Genomic DNA, 20,579 nt, shown 5'->3' on the forward strand with positions numbered 1-20,579 from the left:
CTGTGGCCAGCCAGAGGTCAGGGTTGGAGCCTGCCCAAGAGAGGCCCTACTGGTGTTTGAGTGGGAGAAAGGAGAGCAGCACAGCACTGACTGTTGGCCATAGAAACCTCATCTTAAACTCCAAGGTGAGGGGGGCTTCTCTTAACTTTGGGTAGGGAAGGCAGTGGCCCCTCCCAGAGCAGTGAGGGCCCAGGCAGACACGGCTAGTTGTGGGTGTGCCCCTGCTGCATGGCTGTTTAGGCAGGACCATGGGTGGATTACATCGGGCACGAGGGCACATGTATGTGTGTTGTCTCTCTCCCGAAACTTTATAGAACCAATGGGATGGCAGCACCATTTCTTCCCAGGGAGCCTGGGATAAACCCAGGTGCTGGGGGTTCTCTGAAGCCCCGCCCTAGACCTGGAGAATTCCCGAGGCTGCCACCCCCCACGTGCTGGGAGTAGCCCCATGCACACCCCGGTGCTCCCAGTGGACAAACGGCTCTCACACTTATGTGGGTGCCAGGAGATTAAGGTGGGCTCCTTGAAGCCCCACCTCTGGTCCTGCTTCCCTCAGGGGTGGGACACACCAACAGATACTTGAGGGAAGTGATGGCTGCCTCGGGATGCAGACTGAGTGGTTCATAACCAGGATTGTACGCCAGGCACTCCATAACTGCTCCACGTGCACTGCCTGATGTACCCATTATGACTGTTTAACCTAGATTTTGTCATTGGTCCCAATTTGCAGATGGAAAAAACGAGGTGAGGCAAGGCGAAGTACCTGGCTCAGGCCTCCCAAAAGTAGTGGAGGCCAGACTCGAACCCAGGTCTCCGACCACCTCTGCTCTTTGCTCCCATGAGATGGGAAGGGGGCTTATTTTATTTTTAGAATCAGTAGCACTGTGTTTTGAATAATCACATGATACTGAAGATAAAATCATAAAGCAGGTTTGACAACAAAGAAACAGCTCTCCCTCCAGAGACCCACTGGAGTTGTCTAATGGGGCCAGGTTACCTCTGCCCTTGGTCCACCTGATGTCTCACTGTCGATTATCTAAGGGCTGCCGTGGCGGTTTCCCCAGCCGGGGCCGCAGCCAGGGCCCCTCCATAGTTGCATTCAGATTGGCACCAAGCACTGTGGTCCTTATGACCCAAGCTGATAGGAAATGTCCTTGCAGGGCCCTGTATCCACCTGGCCAGTGTCACACAGGGTGGAAGGGGCTGCGGGAGCCTGGGTGTGCATTGCATTCTCTCCTTCACACTGGCCGACAGGAAGCAGGTCCGCCTGGTTTCTGGCCGGAGCAGGTTGTATGACACAGTTCTTCCAGAGCCTCCCGAGCCACAGCAGTGGCTGCAGACCCCTAGAGGGGACACTGGCACACCCGAAGTCAGAGAGGCCGGGACAGCTGCCCACCCAAGGAGGCTCATGGAAACTTCTGGAAGCTGCTGTGACTCGCAGGCAGTGGGCTCCAGCTACTTGCAAGAGGTCACCTCGGCCATCGTTGTGTGCCCTGCTCCTTCTGGTGGGCCTTTCAGGGGCCAGGTTTCATGATCTCAACCAGTTCTCCATCTCACATTTACACACACATCCCTGCCAGACCTCAGTGAGTCATCCGGAACTTGCTGGAAGGTGCAGGCACCAAGTTTCGGGTCTTAGAAGGAAGGCCGAGGCAGGCAGCGGCATTTCTTGCTGAGCAGCCCCTTCTGCTGTGGGAAGGAGCGTGGGAAAAGGAATTGGTGCCCTAGAAAGCCAGGTGACCGTGTCACCCCAAGGCCTGTGATTCCGGAGCATTAGGAGCCAGCGTGCGCCCTCCTCGGCCGTCGCCCAACGCCTGAGCAGTGGCCCCACAAGCTTGTCTTGAACAGCTTTTTAGAACTCAAATTCTGCTTTTTTTTTTTTTTTAAATATATTTTATTGATTTTTTACAGAGAGGAAAGGAGAGGGATAGAGAGTTAGAAACATCGATGAGAGAGAAACATCGATTCAGCTGCCTCTTGCACACTCCCTACTGGGGATGTGCCCGCAACCAAGGTACATGCCCTTGACCGGAATCGAACCTGGGACCTTTCAGTCCACAGGCCGACGCTCTATCCACTGAGCCAAACCGGTTAGGGCTAGAACTCAAATTCTGAAGCTTCTTCCAGCCACTTCCACAGTTCCCAGCCTCCCTGAGTTCGTCAAAAGATTGCATGTGGCTAAAAGGATGTGCAAGCAGCGGCATTTCTTTTCATTTTTGTGTTTTTGTTCAACCAGTTCAGCATCTTGTCCCATGCACAATAACCACACCAGATAGGACTTCTGCACTTCAGACCTGGTCATTTAGCAGTTAAGGAAATGAGGTCCATAAAAGCCGCAACAAAAAGATAAGGGCGCATGATGGGCAGAAGTCGAGACAGGGCAAAGGCAGGAGCGCCACAGGGCAGGGCATGTGCCAGAGGTGGCTGAGCCAGGGGAGGAGAAAGGGCACCAGATGGTGGTAGAGGTGAGCTCAGCATGGGAGGGCGTGTTGGCTCCTCTGAAGCCGCCCTTTGGAATAGCTCAGCAGACAGGAAGCCAGAACGCTGGCCTTGAAGGTTGCGCTGTCACTCCTCTGGGCCACCCAGGAAGGCTCAGTGATCCCTGTAATTTCCCGAGGCCCCGGTTGTCACATCTCTCGGGGGGTCCTCAGGTGTCCGTCTGTCTGCGCAGGCTGTGGTCGGATGGGAACCTTTGATTTGCACCTTGCTGCGGGAACAGGCCCACTGAATTGGCAGAAAAGCCTCTGGCTTGGAAATGTAAGAGTGTCACTCCAGGGGAGCCCCCTAACCCCCCTCAGCCCTGAGCTTCCTGCAGCCATCAGGGGAGACCCTGGTGTCCTCACTGGGTCACCACCTGTGGGTCCCCGTCATTCCTCAGCTCCACTCCCCCATGTCCTGCCGCCGTGTGTGCTGCACCTCTGCAGAGCTGACATGTCTCCTGTCCCTGCCCACGGGTCTGGGCCTCTCAGCCCATGTAACGCGCACCTTTCCTCGCAGCCCACACAGCGGCCGGAGTCCAGTGATGACCGCGCGTCTTGTGCAAGCACGCCACCATCTAGCCCACAGAGGAGGAGCTCCGGTGCCCACTCGGAGTGTGCCCTCTAGCTGGTGTCTGACACATTGGCGGAGAAGGGCAGGCGCCCAGAGCAGGAGGGCGGTGATCGGAGGTAATGGAGTTCCCCCTCATTTTCCCAGGCCCAGGGGTGACTTGGAGGAGGTGGGAGTTCTCACAGGAAGTGGCTGCCTGGCGGGACAGAGGTGGCTCCTCCTCTGAATGGCTTTGAGCCTCTGAGAAGCAGGGGCTTTCCAGCCCGTGGGCAGTAAGTTCACGGAGTCTGTAGTCTCAGGGCTGGAGCCCCAAGGTTCAAAGGGAGTTACCGTCGCAGTTGGAGAGCTGTTGTTCAAGACCAGAATTTACTTTTCCCACCAAAGGTGCATCTAGAAACATAGTTCACACAACAGGAACCACCTCTGTTTGCTCATCTACAAAACGGAGATACGTGTGTTCTGCCCTGACCCCTCCGCCTCTCGGAGCAGAGGCTGCCCTTGGTGCCCGGCTGAGTCACCATTCAAGGCCCCGGGGTTACGGGGAGGCAGAAAGTCCCTGTGCCCTGTAAGGAGTCATTATACAACTAAAATAATCCGAGAGGGAGTTAGCTTTCCAAGTCCTTTCTCTCTAGGTGGCTTTTTCATTTTATTTTTTTAATTGTGGTAAAATACTCAGAGCATGAAGTTTACCGTGTTAACCATTTTTATGTGTACGGTACAGTGGTGCTAAGTACATTCACAAAGTTGTGCAACCATCACCCACCACTTAATCTATTTCTAGAATTTTTTCATCATCTAAAACAGAAATCTGTCCCCATTAATCCTGCCCCCCTGCCCCAACCCCTGGCACCCTCCTTGCACTTCCTCTTTCTGGACATTTCATGTAGGTGGAATCATGCAGATTCCACTTCAGTTTCTCTTCACTATAGTGTTTGCTCCCACTGTGAGTTACACAGTGTCACCATAAAACGACCTCACCTCTCAGCTTAAGCAGGCGAACCTCCCAATACGTTGCATCTACTCGGGAAAGTCAGCCCTCTCCACCCTCCTGGTAGGGAAGACAGGAGTGCGAAGAAGACATTTTTTCATCTCTCTCTTGGCACCCTCACGAAGCCAAAACACAAGACTGCAAAATCTGAGGGGGAGGTCTTTGAAGGGTAGAGCCAGCCTAATGCTGAGGTTTGCCTGGGGCTTTGTGCTTGCTGGAAAATCCGGGAGAAATGGTCTGCAGCCCCACTACGAGGGGCCAGGTCTGCCCTCTGAGCATGTGCAGATGGGCTGGGTGTGTGGAAGCTGCCCAGGGACGTCTATATTGCAGGCAGAAAGGGTGCCACCCTCAAATCTCCACTCGTTTTCTGAAAGAAAAGAAAAAAAATCCCCCCCCCCCTCAATGATTTGAAGTTTAAAAATTAACTAATTCTTTTCTTTTTCGCTATCCTCACCTGATGATATTTTTTCCATTGCTTCTTAGAGAGTGAAAGGGGATGGGGGCGGGGGAGAGAAAGAGAGACATCAGTGTGAGAGAGACACATTGATTGGTACCTGGGGCTGTGGATTGAACCCATAACCCAGGTACACTCCCTTGACCGGGAATCAAACCCGAGACCTCTTGGTGCACAGGCTGACACTAACCATTGAACACACCGGCCAGGGCAAAAATTAACAGTAATTCTTTAACATCATCAAATATCCAGTTGACATTTCCACTCGTCCCATAGTTATCATAACATGTGTTTTTTTGTTTTCTGGGGTTTGTTTCTCTGTTCTCTAGTTTGTGTGAATTGGGATTCAAATTGGTTATCAAACCTCTAAGTCGAGTATCTGCAGGTTCCGCCCCCACCCTCAGCCCGCTCCCTTCCCCCCTCTGCCCCCTCCCCACGTTCTGCTTTCTCTGCTCTCTGAGTCTCAGTTGCAGAGTCTGGTCCTTGTTCTCTAATCCAGACGTCCCTGGTCTAGATTTTGCCAGTGGGCTCTGTGGTCCCCAAATGGATAAGAATATATAAACACGTTTTTAATAAAAAGGTTGTCTCCTCTCCCTAGAAATGTCACAAAGAAAATAAAGTGTGCCGAAACCGGTTTGGCTCAGTGGATAGAGTGTCGGCCTGCGGACTCAAGAGTCCCGGGTTCGATTCCGGTCAAGGGCATGTACCTTGGTTGCGGGCACATCCCCAGTAGGGGGTGTGCAGGAGGCAGCTGATGGATGTTTCTCTCTCATCGATGTTTCTAACTCTCTATCCCTATCCCTTCCTCTCTGTAAAAATTCAATAAAATATTAAAAAAAAAGAAAAAAGAAAATAAAGTGGTGATTAGTGGCAGCTTCTGGAGCAGAGATGGGACATTTGCCTAGAGATCCATCATGTGAGGGCGCCCCAGGCACCCGTCCTGGGAACCGGAGCAGAGGAAGAACCTAGTGGGCTGCAGAGAAATAGAAGGGGCTTGGGGCTAGAGCAGCCATTTTCAACTGGTGTGCTGCAAGAATGTTTAAAACATGCAATACCTGACCGTTTAGTCAGGGGCACTGACCTCTTTCCCCTTAGGTTGTCAAATAAAAAAATGACAACAGCCCACACAACAATAGCCCATCAGGTGTAAATGCCCTGTCTTTAACCATAATTATAAAGATCATATAAAAGAGTTGCATCTTACTGGTCACGTTGAATAGTAAGGTTGTGTCTGATTGGTTAACTTTTTTTGTTTATAATTGAGGATATGTTTTTTATTGATTTGAGAGAGAGAGAAAGAAGGAGGGAAAGAGAGAAACATTGATTCCTGTACCTGCCCAACCCAGGAATGTGTCCTGGCTGGGAATCAAACCTACAACCTTTTGGTGTAAGGGATGATGCTTCCACCAGCTGAACCACCTGGCCAGGGCGATTGGTTAATTTTTGGACCAGAAATCCTTATATACAAGTATAGGCACTTGGTTTTTTAAAAAGTCATCTGAAGCAAAAAGGGTAGGTAATTACTACTATTTATTTTTTTGTAAATCAATCAAAATTATACCTTTTTTGGTCAGATCAGCAAAAAATATATATATATATTTTTAGTGTGCCACAGAATTTTAGTTTATGTGTGCCATGAGATGAAAAAGGTTGAAAATCACTGAGAGGGAGTGGCGGGAGAGGATGGTGGCATGGAGCCCAGCATGGCAGGCTGGGGGCCTCAGGCCAGGGCATAAGCGTGGGTGTCCCATCCTGCAGAGGGCCAGGGCTGGGAGGTTAGATGGAGGGCAGACGCGATGGTCAGGCTCACACTGCAGAAAGCCGGCCTAATCTGCAGAGAGCGAGGCTGGGCAGGCATCCCCCTTAGGACGCTGTGGCCTGAGCACCTGGATGGGCCTGCTCGCCAAGGGTTGAGATGAGAGTAAAGTGACATTAGAGATGGCTTAGAAGGTGCCCAAACCCAAGGGCTGACCAGGGTGCCACCAACTGGCTGAGGACCGGGGTCACTGGACTTGCCATCATTGGCCTTTTTCAGAATGCAGTTTATCAGAAAATAGTAGCAACCACCAGCCCTTACTGAGCACATACAGGGTGTCCCCCCCCCCAAAAAAAAAAAAAATATATATATATATACACTTTAACAGCTGATAGCTCAATTTTGAAAATGAAATGTATTTTAATAAACACTGCCTTTATTCAAAGTGTGTAAACATTTTGGTTCCCAGTGCTGTTCTCAGATACAGCTTCTCATGTCTCCTTTCGTCGAGTGCACTCTGAGAAACGGGACTCCGAAAGGCCTGTTTCACAGATGAAGAAGCTGAGGCACAAAGGGCCCAGCAGGCTGTTGGCATTTTCAGACCATTTCCAGGGCAGGGCCACAGGCTCCCTTTCTCCCCAACCTCTCCTCTTACACCTGCATTTTCGTGTTTGTCTTCACAGCGGTGTCAACCCCTCTGCTCGGATCCTGAACGCGTGTTGCGGGTCGGCCTCCTGGCCAAAGGCCTCCTCCTTCGGGGAGACAGGACGGTGCAGATGACCCTGCTCTGCTCCCAGTAGCTCACCCACGCCTGCTGCAGAGGGTCACGGAGCAGCTGCCCAGACAGCTCCTGGGAAGGTGGGTCACCTTGGGGGGTGGGGGGCGGCGCAGGGAGGGCTGGCAGCCCCTCAGGCTCCCTGGCAGGGATGACTTTGTTTCCACAGGATTTTAAGCAACATGAGTGGTTGTCATTATTAGATACAAACCAGTTTGTTTGTATAAACAGTTGCAAGGAGAAAGAGGTGGAAACTTCAGGGTTCCCGTGTAGAGTGAGTTCAGGGAAAATGTAAATGTCCCGCCACGGGAATGGTGACCAGCCGCGGGAAGGGTACATGGTGACGCACGGGCACGTTTGCTGCCACACTGATGAGATTCAGGGGAGAGCAAACGGGGAGCCAAGACGGGGAGCCTGTGGGAGATGGACTGGGTTTCTCCGTTCGAGCAGTTCCTCTGTCGTAGTCAGAGTACATTTCTCAGGAACAAAGAGTAAGATCAGGTCATGATTGACATCGATCATCTTAGGTTAAAATGGTCAGTCCCAGGGCGGGTTCTTCCTGCTGTGTCGGGCACTGTTCCTGTGAAAATGCTGCTTCCCTCCTGCTGGCTTAGTGAGCACGCTGGTCAGGAGCAGATAAACAGACTCCTAGCACCCTGACTAGTTTATCGGCTGTGAGGACATGAAAGCCTGATGCCAGGCGGAGGGAGGGAGCCATGTCCAACAGGACGGGGAGGTACGTGTCCTGACAGAGGACATCTAGGCTGTTTCCAGGGTTCTGCATTACCATTGAGGCCGCACCAAGTAAATGGCCTTGTGCACGCTGCTCCACACACGTGGGAGCTCAGCCGAGGGCAGGGTCGGTGGTAAGTGTTGCCAGGTCAACCTCCACCTGCAGTTTATAAGCTGCATGGCTTTGCCAGCCCAGCTGCCCCTCAGACTTCTCACAGGTGATGATGGTGCCTCGTTATAGTTTTAATTTGCTTCTCTTTTACTGTGGGGGCATCTGTGTCATGGTGTAAAAAGGGACACTTCTGTCTCCTTTCCTTCCAACTGTCTTTTATTGGTGGCCAGTTGTTGCTTTTTAAAAATTTATTGGATTGCTGTCCTTGTGAAGGGCATTTTTTACATGTGAAGGCACCCTATGTGCAGGGTTCGTCTGCGTGAGTACTGCTGGAGGGCAGGGCTATGTCTCAGTCCCATGGAGGCTCCAGGGTCTGCCACCTGACCACGTCCTTGTCTCGGCTGGAGTAACGCAGCCCAGTGTTGTGTTTGCACCTCACAGATGGTGACAGAGGACAAGTAGAGGTCTCCTCTGACCCTGAAGCCAACATCATCACCTCATCCTGTGAGGCGCCCAGAATACGGGTCACAGTGTCTGTCACCTCTCCCCTAATGCCGTGGACAGAGGTGCATCCGGGCCCTTCTGTCCAGCCCTCTCCCACACACCAGGTGGCTTAGGGAAGCGTCTGGCTCTGCTCTGGGCAGGGGAAGAGGGTTGAGGGTGCAGCCTTCTGGCACTTCTGCCAGCCCCGGATGCCACTGCTCAGATAAGAGCGGGGCCTCAGGGCAGCGGAGGAAATGAGCTGGTGACAGAGTGTCAGGCGGGCTCAGAACTGGGCTGTGCCTGTGCTCCTGGGCCTTGCTTGTGCAGCACCATGCTCCTCCCTTGCCTCCAGGCCAGTGTGGACACTGCCCAGTGGAAACCAGTTGTGCCAGGTCCCCAGGAGCTCAGATTGTCCATCTGTCTGCAGCAGAGGCCACAGCAGAGGTCATAGCAGAACCTGCTGTCCCAGCACTGCTCGTGTGGGACAATGTGTGGGACATGAGCGTCAGGGGCTTGAGTCATATTGGCATTGCCCCAGAGTGTGGGAGGGGTGTTGCGCCAGGCCAGAGGGCAGCAAGGGCCTCGAGTCACCGCCACCCAGTGAAGGCTGTCACAGAGAAGCACCCTGAGGCTCATCGAGCCTGGAACCTCCTGGAGCAGCCCCTAGGACCATTTTCCAAATTCCATTCATTCTTGAACCCTCTTCATGATTGTTATTTACTACCAACATTTTTCTTTAACCAATTCACTTTTAACACAAAATTAAAAAATATATATTTGTATTGACCTCAGACAGGAAGGGAGAGGGAGAGACAAACATCAATGATGAGAGAGCTGCCTCCTGCACGCCTCCTATGGGGATCAAGTCCGAAACCTAGGCATGTGCCCTTGACCGAAATCGAACCTGGGACCCTTCAATTCACAGGCCGATGCTCTATTCACTGAGCCAAACTGGCCAGGGCAACACTTACATTTTTAAAGAGGAGAACCTATGACTGTAAGTGGAAGCCATTATCTATTGTCATAAATGGAGAGTCGTCTGAAAATCAATCCAGGGAGCGATGAACAACATTAAATTCTAGCTGAAGGCCCTGCTGGGCTTCGCTCTAACACACAAACAAGGTGGAGATTGGGAATGTTAGAAAGTGTTAAAGATCCGTGGTCATGAGATGGAGGCTGACTGGAAAGAGTAAGATGCGGAGACCCCTCTGTAACGAACATACTTTCCGTGACCATCAGGAACCTGTCAGCCTCACTCCGGCGTCTCCTCACTCCGTGCCCCGGCTGGCTGTTGTGGGGAGGGTAGCTTCTAACCCCTCCTCAGACACACCCCTGCCACTTCCACTCCAACCTGTGACAGGCAGGCGCCAGCACAGGACCCCTGGGGGATATTTATGGGTGAAAGTGAAACCTGTGCTCTGTCATGTGACCTAAATAAACCAGGGTGTCCTAGAAGGAGATGAGAATATTCTTGAAGCAACCGTAGTAGGAAAGAAAAAATGGATCTGAATTTCTCTCAAACATGGAGGCCTTTATTATCAATGATGGGATGTGTTCTAATCAGATCCACTTTCTCCTATTTATTTATTTATTGTCTAAAGTTTTACATATATCTCCTTTTTCCCTAATTGACAATCCCCCCTCCCCCCGCCCCAGCCATTCCCACCCACCCCGGGCAAGCCCCTACCGCCCCAGTGACTGTATCCATTGGTTATGCTAATATGTATGCATTCAAGTCCTTCAGTTGCTCTCTAACCCCCCAGCCCCCTGCCATTTGTCTCTGGATCTATTCTTATTCATCAAATTATATTGATCAGCCCTGACCGGTTTGGCTCAGTGGATAGAGCATCGGCCTGCGGACTGAAGGGTCCCAGGTTCGATTCCAGTCAAGGGCATGTACCTTAGTTGTGGGCACATCCCCAGTGGGGGGCGTGCAGGTGGCAGCTGATCATTGATTCTCTCTCATCAGTGTTTCTAACTCTCTATTCCTCTCCCTTCCTCTCTGTAAAAAATCAATAAAATATATATTTAAAAAATTATATTGATCATTATATTCCACATATGAGTGAGATCATGTGATATTTATCTTTCTCCGACTGGCTTATTTCGCTTAGCATAATGCTCTCCAGTTCCATCCATGCTGTTGCAAATGGTAAAACTTCCTGCTTTTTTATAGCAGCGTACTATTCCATTGTGTAGATGTACCACAGTCTTTTAATCCACTCATCTGCTGATGGGCACTTAGGTTGTTTCCAAATCTTAGCTATTGTAAATTGTGCTGCTATGAACATAGGGATGCATATATCCTTTCTGATTGGTGTTTCTGGTTTCTTGGGATATAGTCCTAGAAGTGGGATTACTGGGTCAAATGGGAGTTCCATTTTTAACTTTTTGAGGAAACTCCATACTGTTCTCCACGGTGGCTGCACCAGTCTGCATTCCCACCAGCAGTGCACGAGGGTTCCTTTTACTCCACATCCTTGCCAGCACTTGTATTTTGTAGATTTGTTGATGATAGCCATTCTGACAGATGTGAGATGGTATCTCATTGTTGTTTTGATTTGCATCCTTCAGATGATTAGTGACTTTGAGCATGTTTTCATATGTCTCTGAGCCTTCTGTATGTCCTCTTTCAAAAAGTGTCTATTTAGATCCTTTGCCCATTTTTTGATTGGATCGTTTATCTTCCTTTTGTTAAGTTGTATGAGTTCTCGGTAAATTTTGGAGATTAAACCCTTATCAGAAATATCAGGCGAATATGTTCTCCCATACAGTGGGCTTTCTTGTTGGTCTGTTGGTGGTTTCTTTTGCTGTGCAAAAGCTTTTTATTTTGATGTAGTCCCATTTGTTATTTTCTCCTTAGTCTCCATTGCCCTGGGAGCTGTATCTGTAAAGATATTGCTGCGACATATGTTTGCTATTTTGCTGCCTATGAAGTATTGTAGGATTTTTATGGTTTCCCGTCTTACATTTTTATGGTTTCCCTTTAGCCATTTTGAGTTTGTTTTTGTGTATGGTGTAAGTTGGTGATCTAGTTTAATTTTTTTTGCAGATATCTGACCAAATTTCCCAGCACCATTTATTGAAGAGACTGTCTTGACTCCATTGTATGCTCTTGCCTCCTTTGTCAAATATTAATTGAGCATAATGGCTTGGGTTAATTTCTGGGTTCTCTGTTCTGTTCCATTGGTCTATATGTCTGTTCTTGTGCCAGTACCAGGCATTTTTGAGAACCGTGGCTTGGTAATATAGCTTGATATCTGGTATTGTGATCCCTCCAACTTTGTTCTTCTTTCTCAGGATTGCTGTGGCTATTCGGGGTCTTTTTTTATCCAGATGAAATTTTGGAGAGTATTTTCTAGATCTTTGAAATATGCCATTGGTATTTTAATGGGGATTGCATTGAAGCTATAGATTGCTTTGGGTAGTATGGATATTTTAGTGATGTTGATTCTACCAATCCATGAACATGGCATGTTCTTCCATTTGTTTATGTCTTCTTCTATCTCTTTTTTCAATGTCCTGTAGTTTTCTAAGATCTTTTATGTTCTTAGCTAAGTTTATTCCTAGGTATCTTAATGTTTTTGGTGCAATGGTAAATGGTATTGTTTTTTTCGTTTCTCTTTCTGTGAGTTCATTATTGGTGTATAAAAAGGCCATAGACCGCCGAAACCGGTTTGGCTCAGTGGATAGAGCGTCGGCTTGCGGACTCAAGGGTCCCAGGTTCGATTCCGGTCAAGGGCATGTACCTTGGTTGCGGGCACATCCCCAGTGGGGGGTGTGCAGGAGGCAGCTGATTGATGTTTCTGGCTCTCTATCCTTTTCCCTTCCTCTCTTTTAAAAATCAATAAAATACATATATTTTTAAAAAGGCCATAGATTTCTGGGTGTTAATTTTGTATCCTGCTACATTGCCAGATTCATTTATTAGGTCTAGTTTTTTGATGGAGTCTTAGGGGTTTTCTAGGTATAGTATCATGTCATCTGCAAATAAGTACAGTTTTACTTCTTTTCCAATTTGGATGCCTTTTATTTCTTTTTCTTATCTGATCGCTATGGCTAGCACTTCCAGTACTATATCGAACAGGAGTGGTGAAAGTGGGCATTCCTGTCTTGTTCCTGTTCTTAGGGGAAATGAGTTTAGTTTTTGCCCATTGAGTATGATGTTGGCTGTAGGTTTGTCATATATGGCTTTTATTATGTTGAGGTATGATCCCTCTATTCCCACTTTGCTGAGAGTTTTTATCAAGAAAGGGTGTTGGATCTCCCCCTTTTTAAAAAACCCTCACCCGAGAGGAAGAGAGAGAAACATCAATGTGAGAGAAAAACATCTATCGGCTGCCTCCCGTATGTGTCCTGACCAGGGATTGAACCCACGACCTTTTGGTATACGGGACAATGCTCCTACACTGAGCCACCTGGCCAGGGCCCACTTTCTCCCTTTTAATTATGCAGTTGAAAATTTCTGGAAATCTGGCTTAGTTTATAGTTTCCTGTTGGCACTGTAGTTTGCTAATGGAGGGAGTGAGCCCTGAAGGCACTCATCATAAGCATTAAAGGCCTTCCTTGTGGGCACTGGCTCCAGAGGAGAGAGGGTCTTCACAGAAATGGTTTCTCTGTTCCTGCAGGGCCCAGAGGAAAGGCGATCTGGGAGGAAGGGTGTCTTCTGGATAAATAAAATGAGGTCCAGAGAATTGAGAGCACGGCCCATGCGGCCCAGGGAAGGAGCAAAGTGGGAAAGGGCACCTCGCCCACACGCCCATTTCTTCTAGAAGGAATGGAAGTGCCTTTGCCTGACCAGGGGACATCTTGAGCCAGGAAGTGTCTCCAGTCACTGGCCGCCCTCCACCATGCGAAGTGGTTCCAGGTTAGGGGGAGGGCTGGGGGGCTCACACATGCCTGTCCTGTCGCTGCCCCCTTAGCCGACTCCTGGGCTGGCTGTTTGGCTCATGTCTCCGGGCACTAACCTGATGGGTTGGAATCAGGGCAGGGCCAGTTCTGTTGGCCTGTGCCCACCTGGGAGTGGAGCCCACTCCCAGCCACCACTCTCCAGGCCAGCTGTGTCCCCCGGAGACACTCCCTAACCTCCACTGCCAAGACAGGAGCCTGGCCGGCTCACCGCCCCAGAGTCCACCCTTAATTCCCTTGGCCTCACCCCCACCCACGTGCATGTGGTTTCCAGAGCTAACCGTGCGCTTCTTCCGAAGGCACGAGCCAGCGGCCTACAGCCCTGAGTAACCGTCATCAGGGTTTTTGAGGACCTCTGCCGGCATGTGCCAACCTATGGGGCCCTGCCAGACTGAGTAAGGCAGCGCCAGGCAGCCAGCCTGCTCTGGGAAGCCCACTAGGGCCTTATCTCCTCCTGGACATTAGATTCCGCACCCAGCGCTTAGCTTTCCCAGGAGGGGCTGGCGTCAGCCTGAGGCCCAGGAGAGGCAGGTTACGGCAGGGGTGTCTCAGGGGCCCCTGGCACCAGGCAGAGGCCTGCTCAGGAGTGCAGCCTCACTTGATTGTGTTTTCTTTTTACTGTATTTTCTTTTTATTTTTATACTGCATTTTCTTTTTTTAAATATATTTTTATTGATTTCAGAGAGGAAAAGAGAGGGAGAGAGAGATAGAAACATGGATGATGAGAGAGAATCATCGATTGCTGCCTCCTGCACGCCCCTCACTGGGAATCGAACCCACAACTGGGCGTGTGCCCGGACTAGGAATCAAACCGTGACACTCAACTACTGAGCCATGCTGGCCGGGTTTGACTGTATTTTCTTTCTTTCTTTCTTTCTTTTTTCTTTCTTTCTTTCTTTTTTTTTTTTTTAAATCAAATTGTCATTACCATGTATAGGGTGTGTAATTTTTCTCTTGCTGCTTTTATTTTTATTTTTTAAATATATTTTATTGATTTTTGACAGAGAGGAAGAGAGAGGGATAGAGAGTTAGAAACATCGATGAGAGAGAAACATCTATCAGCTGCCTCTTGCACACCCCCTCCTGGGGATGTGCCCGCAACCAAGGTACATGCCCTTGACCGGAATCAAACCTGGGACCCTTCAGTCTGCAGGCCGACGCTCTATCCACCGAGCCAAACCAGCCAGGCTAAAATAATTCTTTATTGTTGAAAATATTACATATGTCCCGCCTTTCCCCCCACTGACCCCCTCCAACCTGCCCCTGCCCCCCCACCCCAGGCCTTCAGCACCCTATTGTCTGTGTCCAGGGGTTATGTATATATGCAAACAAGGTCTTTGGTTGATTACTTCCCCCCATTCCCCTCCATCCCCCTTCCCTCTGAAATTCCGCATTTGAACAAGTTTCTTTTAACCTGTGACCCCCTAGTTTGCAATGTTACAATTGATGGGCTTTTGCCAATGGGGAAACTGAGGGTTAGAGAGTGAAGAAAACTGCCCTTGGCCACACCAGGAGGTGTCCAGGCCTCTGTGACACCTCCCTACTCTGAAGAGGTCAAGGGTGGGTGGGAGTTAGAGAAAGAGCTGGGAGCGGCTGCCTGTCCTGGGGTTCCTGAAACCCCCAGCTGAGCCCACAGAGCCCTCCAGTGGGAGGGGAACTGGCCACGTGCTCTCCTCAAAGGCAGTGTCTCCTTTTCCATCCTGCCCGGCCCAGGCCATGGAGCTGCTGGTGGAGAAGGCTCCGAGCAGTGCCACGGGGCCCCTGAGCCCCTGGGACGCCATGCGAGGGGTCCTGGAGTGTGTGGCCTCGGGGACACTCCTGGCAGGTCAGTCCCCGTCAGCCGGGGGGCCCAGAACACTGGGCACATGGCAGAGACAGGGTCATAGTGAGGTATAGGACCCTCTCACCAACACTCAAGAACAGCGTCCAACCCAGACTGGAGGAGGGACTCAGACACCCCACCCTCTACCCCCAGGGGAAAGGAACAGCCCAGTAGCGTGTGGAACTCACGCACCACAAAGGAGGCCAAGGTCCAGGGCAGATGGGGCAGCAAGGGTCCCGCCCCCGACTGTCGGCTGAGTGCTCACTCTCTGGTGGCAGCCCTGGCTGTCGCAGGTGATGGCCTGGTGGGAACATTTCTGAAGGAAACCAGCAGACGCGGATAACAGGCTTGAGCGGAGATGTTCACCACAGTGTGGTTTACGGTCGCAGAACGGGAGAGAAGCATCTGTGCTCTCATGAGCTGTCAGAGACAGGGTGCTGTTTTCCAGCCCTTTTAGTGACACGGGATGCTATCATATGAAGTGAAAGAGAGAGAACACACTGGGCCTGAGGTGTGAGCCTGTTGTATGACAGGCAATGGCAGGAGCGCCGCAGGGCATGTGCCAGAGGTGGCTGAGCCAGGGGAGGAGAAAGGGCTCACACACACACACACACACACACACACACACCCCTGCAGGAAGGTGTTCTGCTGGCTGTACTTCCGGGTCAGAAGGAGGCGTGGCCCAGGTGAGACGCCTCCAAGGGAGATCTTGTAGCAGCCTAGGGTGTGCCTGCCATCTGTGGCTGTGGGTGCAGAGGGTGCAGTCACACCCCCCGTGCTGGGACCCTCTCAGGCCCCGGTGGTGGCAGTCTTTCATAAAGGTGCTCTATCTTCTTTGCTACCCTCAAACCCTCGCAAAGATGGGCCTGGGCTCCGGGATCCCTGTGAGAGAGACCAGATGGATGCGCTCGAGTCCATGCCCCTCCAGCAGGGGGAAGACATCACAGCCAGTGCCCAGGGAGGATGGCCAGCCCCTGCGGCTCCCCAGCCCCGGGCCAGCTCAGCCAGGATGTGGGCGGCACCCCCAACCCAGACTTCCCAAGAAATGGTCTGGGGTTCCGCTTCCCTCCCCTGCAGAGGTGGGTGGCCTGTGGGAGAGTGGCCCATGATGACAAGACTGCCTCTGGGGGAGGGCGGCTTGGCTCAGAGCTGAAGCCACCACAGCGATGAAGTGCAAACCTGGGGCCTCACTGGCAGGGACTGATCTGGCTGTTCCACCACACGCACACACACACGCACAGACACACACACACACACACACACACATACACACACACACACACACACATGCACTGTAAACACCCCACTGCAGTTGGCCAGTCTCAAGCACAAAAGCCGAGCCCCCACCTGTGCTTCCCCTTTGGTTTGTAAGGAAGTCTCCCAGCGACACAAAAAATGACTTCGGGCCTGACCTGTAGGAATTGTCTTCATGGAAAGAATCAAATTGCTTATGATCAGAGCCACACTGGGAGGTGCAGGGTTTGGGGTCCCTGCAGTGTTCCGAGGGCCTTCCTGGCAAAGTCCTGCCCTGAGCAGCCTGAGCGTCCAGTGCAGTTCCTCGTGCCTGATGGTGACTGAGCTCAGCAGTTGCTAGAAGGGTGATGGCAAGGGCAGGGTGCCTGGCGAGCCGCGGGGCCATGGGACTGGGTGAGCCGATCGCAGGCAGGAGGGTGCTGCCAGGCTGCACAGAAGGTTTAGAAGGTGTAGCACACCCCAAGCCGGTTTGGCTCAGTGGCTAGAGCATCGGCCTGTGGACCGAAGGGTCCCGGGTTCAATTCCTGTAGAGGACACATACCTCATTTGCAGGCTCCTCTCGGGCCTGGGCCCTGGTCAGGGCATGTGCAAAAGGCAACCAATCAATGTGTTTCTCATATTGATGTTTCTCTCTGTCTTTCCCTCTCTCTTCCACTCTCTAAAAATCAATGGGAAAATATCCTTGGGTGAGGACTTAAAAAAATAAAAATAAAAAGGTGTAGCACAGCTACTTTGAACCCTGGCACCTTTGCTAGCTTTAAACTCACCTGGGGCTACTGAGGATGTGGGTTTATAAATTGCTTCCCCAGCCATGTGTGGACTTGAAATCACTGGGGCATGTCCTGAAGGCTAGGGAGGCAGGTCAGGGAGAGGGGGCTGGAGGCCAATCCCCAGGGTGCACTTGGGCCCAACCTGCCCCTCCACCAGCCTAGAGACGGGCCCCTCAGCTGGGATCTGCAGGGCCTGAGCTGGGCCCCACCCCATCCCTGCTGTGGGGATAGGAGCAGAGCTGGGTGCTCCTCTGTCCCCTCCTGGGAATATCTATGACCTGAATCTTCCCCGACCCCGAGACTCCCACCCACCCGACCACTGAGTGCCTTCTGCTTACAGAGGAGCTGCTCTGTAATGTCTCATTTAGGGCTGGGGTTCACCCATTGTCTTTCTCCCATCCTCCCTTATGGATGCCCGGCCTATGTGAGTCCAGCGCTTGCCTCGTGGGAGGTCTGGGGCTGTACTTGGTGGATGTGGTCCTGTTATTGGTGGACATGGGGGTAGCTCTGTCCAAACCTCCCTTTCTTGGCTGACATTGAAGGAGAAAAGCTCATCTCTGTGCCAACTTGGTCTACAGTCACTTGATTCCTTTGATTTCGTGTCTGCATTTGCGTGGCTTTACATCTACTGTCTTTGTAGAGCTACCTGGAAGTTTGGGGGGGCAGGGGAATAAACAGCATGTGCTTGTCTCTTGGTGTGGGCCATTCAGTCCTTTGCTTGGGGTGCAGGTGACCCCGCTGGGTTCTCAGGGCTCTGGGCAGGGACGCTCCACCCCCAACCCCTGGCATTTCTCCCCAAGGCTCTGAGGCCACAGGTGTATGGATGGGAGGACAGGTGTATGGATGGGAGGACACAGGGGCTGGTGCTGCCCTGGGGCTCTGCTCAGGTATAGCCACCCTGAGACCATTCCCACGCAGGCTCCAGGAGCTGCAGAGAAGCCTGCTCTGCGGATCCCACCTGCCGCAGGACTCGCCAGAGACGCGTTCATTTCACACATGCCCAGGCCACTCAAGGGACCACCTGGCCTGGTCCAGGGCATACAGAGTGGGACCATCAGCAGGAGGTGGGGGCTCGGAAGACTTCCTGAAGGAGGGGGTGGCCAAGCTGAGTTGGGTGTGCTTAATGCCTGCAGACATCCCCCACACCAGGAGTTTCCCCAAATCTTCATAAAAAAATATCAGGGGCTCTCTCTCTCCCTCTCTGAAATCAATAAAAATATATATATATTTTTAAAGCCTGGCTGGTGTGGCTAAGTGGTTGAGCATTGACCTATGAGCCAGGAGGTTCAGTCCCCGGTCAGGGCACAGGCCCAGGTTGCAGGCTCGATCCCCATGGGGGGCATGCAGGAGGCAGCTGATCAATGATTCTTCCTCATCATTGATGTTTCTGTTTCTCTCCCCGTCTCCCTTCCTCTCTGAAATAAATTAAAAAAAAAAAAATCTCAGGGAGAGTAGTGAGGCTCAGAGAAACCTGATCACCACCTGAGCTTCTGACAGTTTGGAGCCCGTGGGACATCCCAGGAGAGGGGACGAGGTGGCAGGTGCCCCCAGCGGAAGTGGCACATGTCAGTGTGCACAGAGCAGGGGCTGGGAGGCAGTCAGGACCCCTTCCCGGAGCCCGGCCAAGGAGCATAAGGCAGACCCCAGCCTGGTTCTAGCAGGCGCATTATCCACCCGAAACAGGAAGTGGCCGGGGCCTCACTACTCCTACTGCCCTGGGAGGGCAGGCTACTTGCTTTTGCCTCTTCTGCCTCCGTCCCTTTCTGAGGGAGCACCCTCCCTGCCTCTTACAGGCACCCGGACAACACCTCTTTGCTGGTCCTGGCCGCAGCCACAGACAAAGTACAGTGAACTGGTCCAGGCTTCCTTCATCCTTTACCTCACATGGGGAGCTTCACCTTACACACCTCTCTCCCTTTAATCCTGGTTCAGTGACTCTGCCATTCACCGCGCTGCCCAGGCTCACTGCCACCACCACCTGCCGGGAGTCCTCCTGCATTCCTTTGTGCTGGGACAAAGCATCAGAAAGTCCCACTTCTACTCTCCATCCTCATTGTCACTCTGCTGCTTCAACCCTTCATCAGCAGGAGCTCTGGCTAAAACTCAGAAGTGCACTCACGATAAAACCCCGAATCCCAGGGAAGGCCCCACAGAACCCATCTGCCACTCTGTCCCTCAATAACTCCACTCAGACCCACCAGCCTCCGCTTGTCATCAGACCAGCCAATCTTGTTCCTGCCCCCAGGGCCTTTGCACATGCTGTTCCCACTGCATAGCAAGCTCTTTCCCTGACCTGTATGGCCAGCGACTCTGTCCTTCCTTCCTTCAGATCTCAGCTCAGATGTCACCTCCTCAGAGAGGCCTCCTTGACTTCCTCAGCCTGCTACATAACTGATTAAAATCACTTGGTATCTGCCTTCCTCCCAGGATGTGAATTCTCTGGGGGGCAGGAAATATATCTGCTTTACTCACCTCAGTACCCACAGGTCTAGAGCCGACCAAGTACATAGTAGTAGCTCAATAAGTATGTTAAAGGCTTGAAGTCATGCTCTGATGCCCAAACACAGGTCTCTTCATAAGAGGAATTTGCCTCCTGGCAATTAGGAAGACACCATTTGTTTCTGTCTTGTCCCAGGAAATCACTGTAACAGCCGGGCCCAGAGACGTCCGTCCGGCAGTGGCTGTCTGATGGAGGGAAGGGAGAGTGGGTCTGTCTGTGGAGGATGTGGCCGTGTGAGTCACAGCCTCACCTGTGTGGAAAGCCCTGCGTGCTGCTGCTGTGACCACGCAGCATTTGCAGGCCGACGTCCTCCCTACACCCTGCCGAGGGCAGCTCCTACTGCTCTCCAGTCCCACCCCTGGCTCCCGGGGAAGATGGATATATCTTTGCCACCAGGTGGTTTAAGGCCAATTTATGTGGACAGAAAATGAATCTGCCCCCCACCCCCCGCCAGCAACTCAAACAAAACAAAACCAAAAAACACACACACAAATTTAGGCAAATGACAGCAAAATCAAGCATTCAGTTAGTGATGTATTCCGTCCAGATGGATGAACCGTCTGGGTGATAGAGCTCCCTCAAGACCTAGAGAGGGAGCTTTCCTCTCCAGCCCTCTTCCCGCCGGCCAGAGGACTCCAGAACAGGCTGCCAGGAAGACACCGGACCAGGCGCCCCAGAAGCCAGGCTGCCTCGAGGGGGGAGAAGCACCCTGAGACAGTGACGCAGGACCTCAGCTGCAGGATGCTGGCGGGCGAGCCAGTTGCTAGGAGACAGTAGCGAGTGTGGGAGAGATGACTTGAGGAGTGTGGGCAGGGCTGGAGCTGAACCTGGCAGTCCAGGGAAGAAAAAAAAAAAAAAGGAAGGGCAGATCCCTTGGCTTCACCTGCCAAGTCACTAACACAGACAGACAGCCGGGAAATGCACCGTGTCGCCTGGTCCAAAATAAGTTACATTCAGGGGTCCAGGGAGCATCTCCA

General features: G+C 51.8%; 1 protein-coding gene across 1 annotated transcript; it reads left to right on the forward strand.

Moving 5' to 3' along the window:
• Positions 1 to 2,453: 2,453 nt before the first annotated feature.
• Positions 2,454 to 18,953, forward strand: ZFR2 (zinc finger RNA binding protein 2). Its single transcript, XM_054718359.1, is given in 14 exon segments — positions 2,454 to 2,465; positions 2,998 to 3,028; positions 3,031 to 3,079; positions 3,081 to 3,167; positions 6,930 to 6,958; positions 6,961 to 7,053; positions 7,056 to 7,104; positions 7,961 to 7,980; positions 8,325 to 8,421; positions 13,167 to 13,215; positions 13,556 to 13,651; positions 14,970 to 15,081; positions 15,939 to 16,089; positions 18,896 to 18,953. Coding segments are annotated over 14 exon segments (933 nt in total).
• The last annotated feature ends 1,626 nt before the right edge of the window (positions 18,954 to 20,579 follow it).

This window comes from Eptesicus fuscus, chromosome 6 (assembly GCF_027574615.1).
Source record: "Eptesicus fuscus isolate TK198812 chromosome 6, DD_ASM_mEF_20220401, whole genome shotgun sequence".
NCBI lineage: Eukaryota > Metazoa > Chordata > Mammalia > Chiroptera > Vespertilionidae > Eptesicus > Eptesicus fuscus.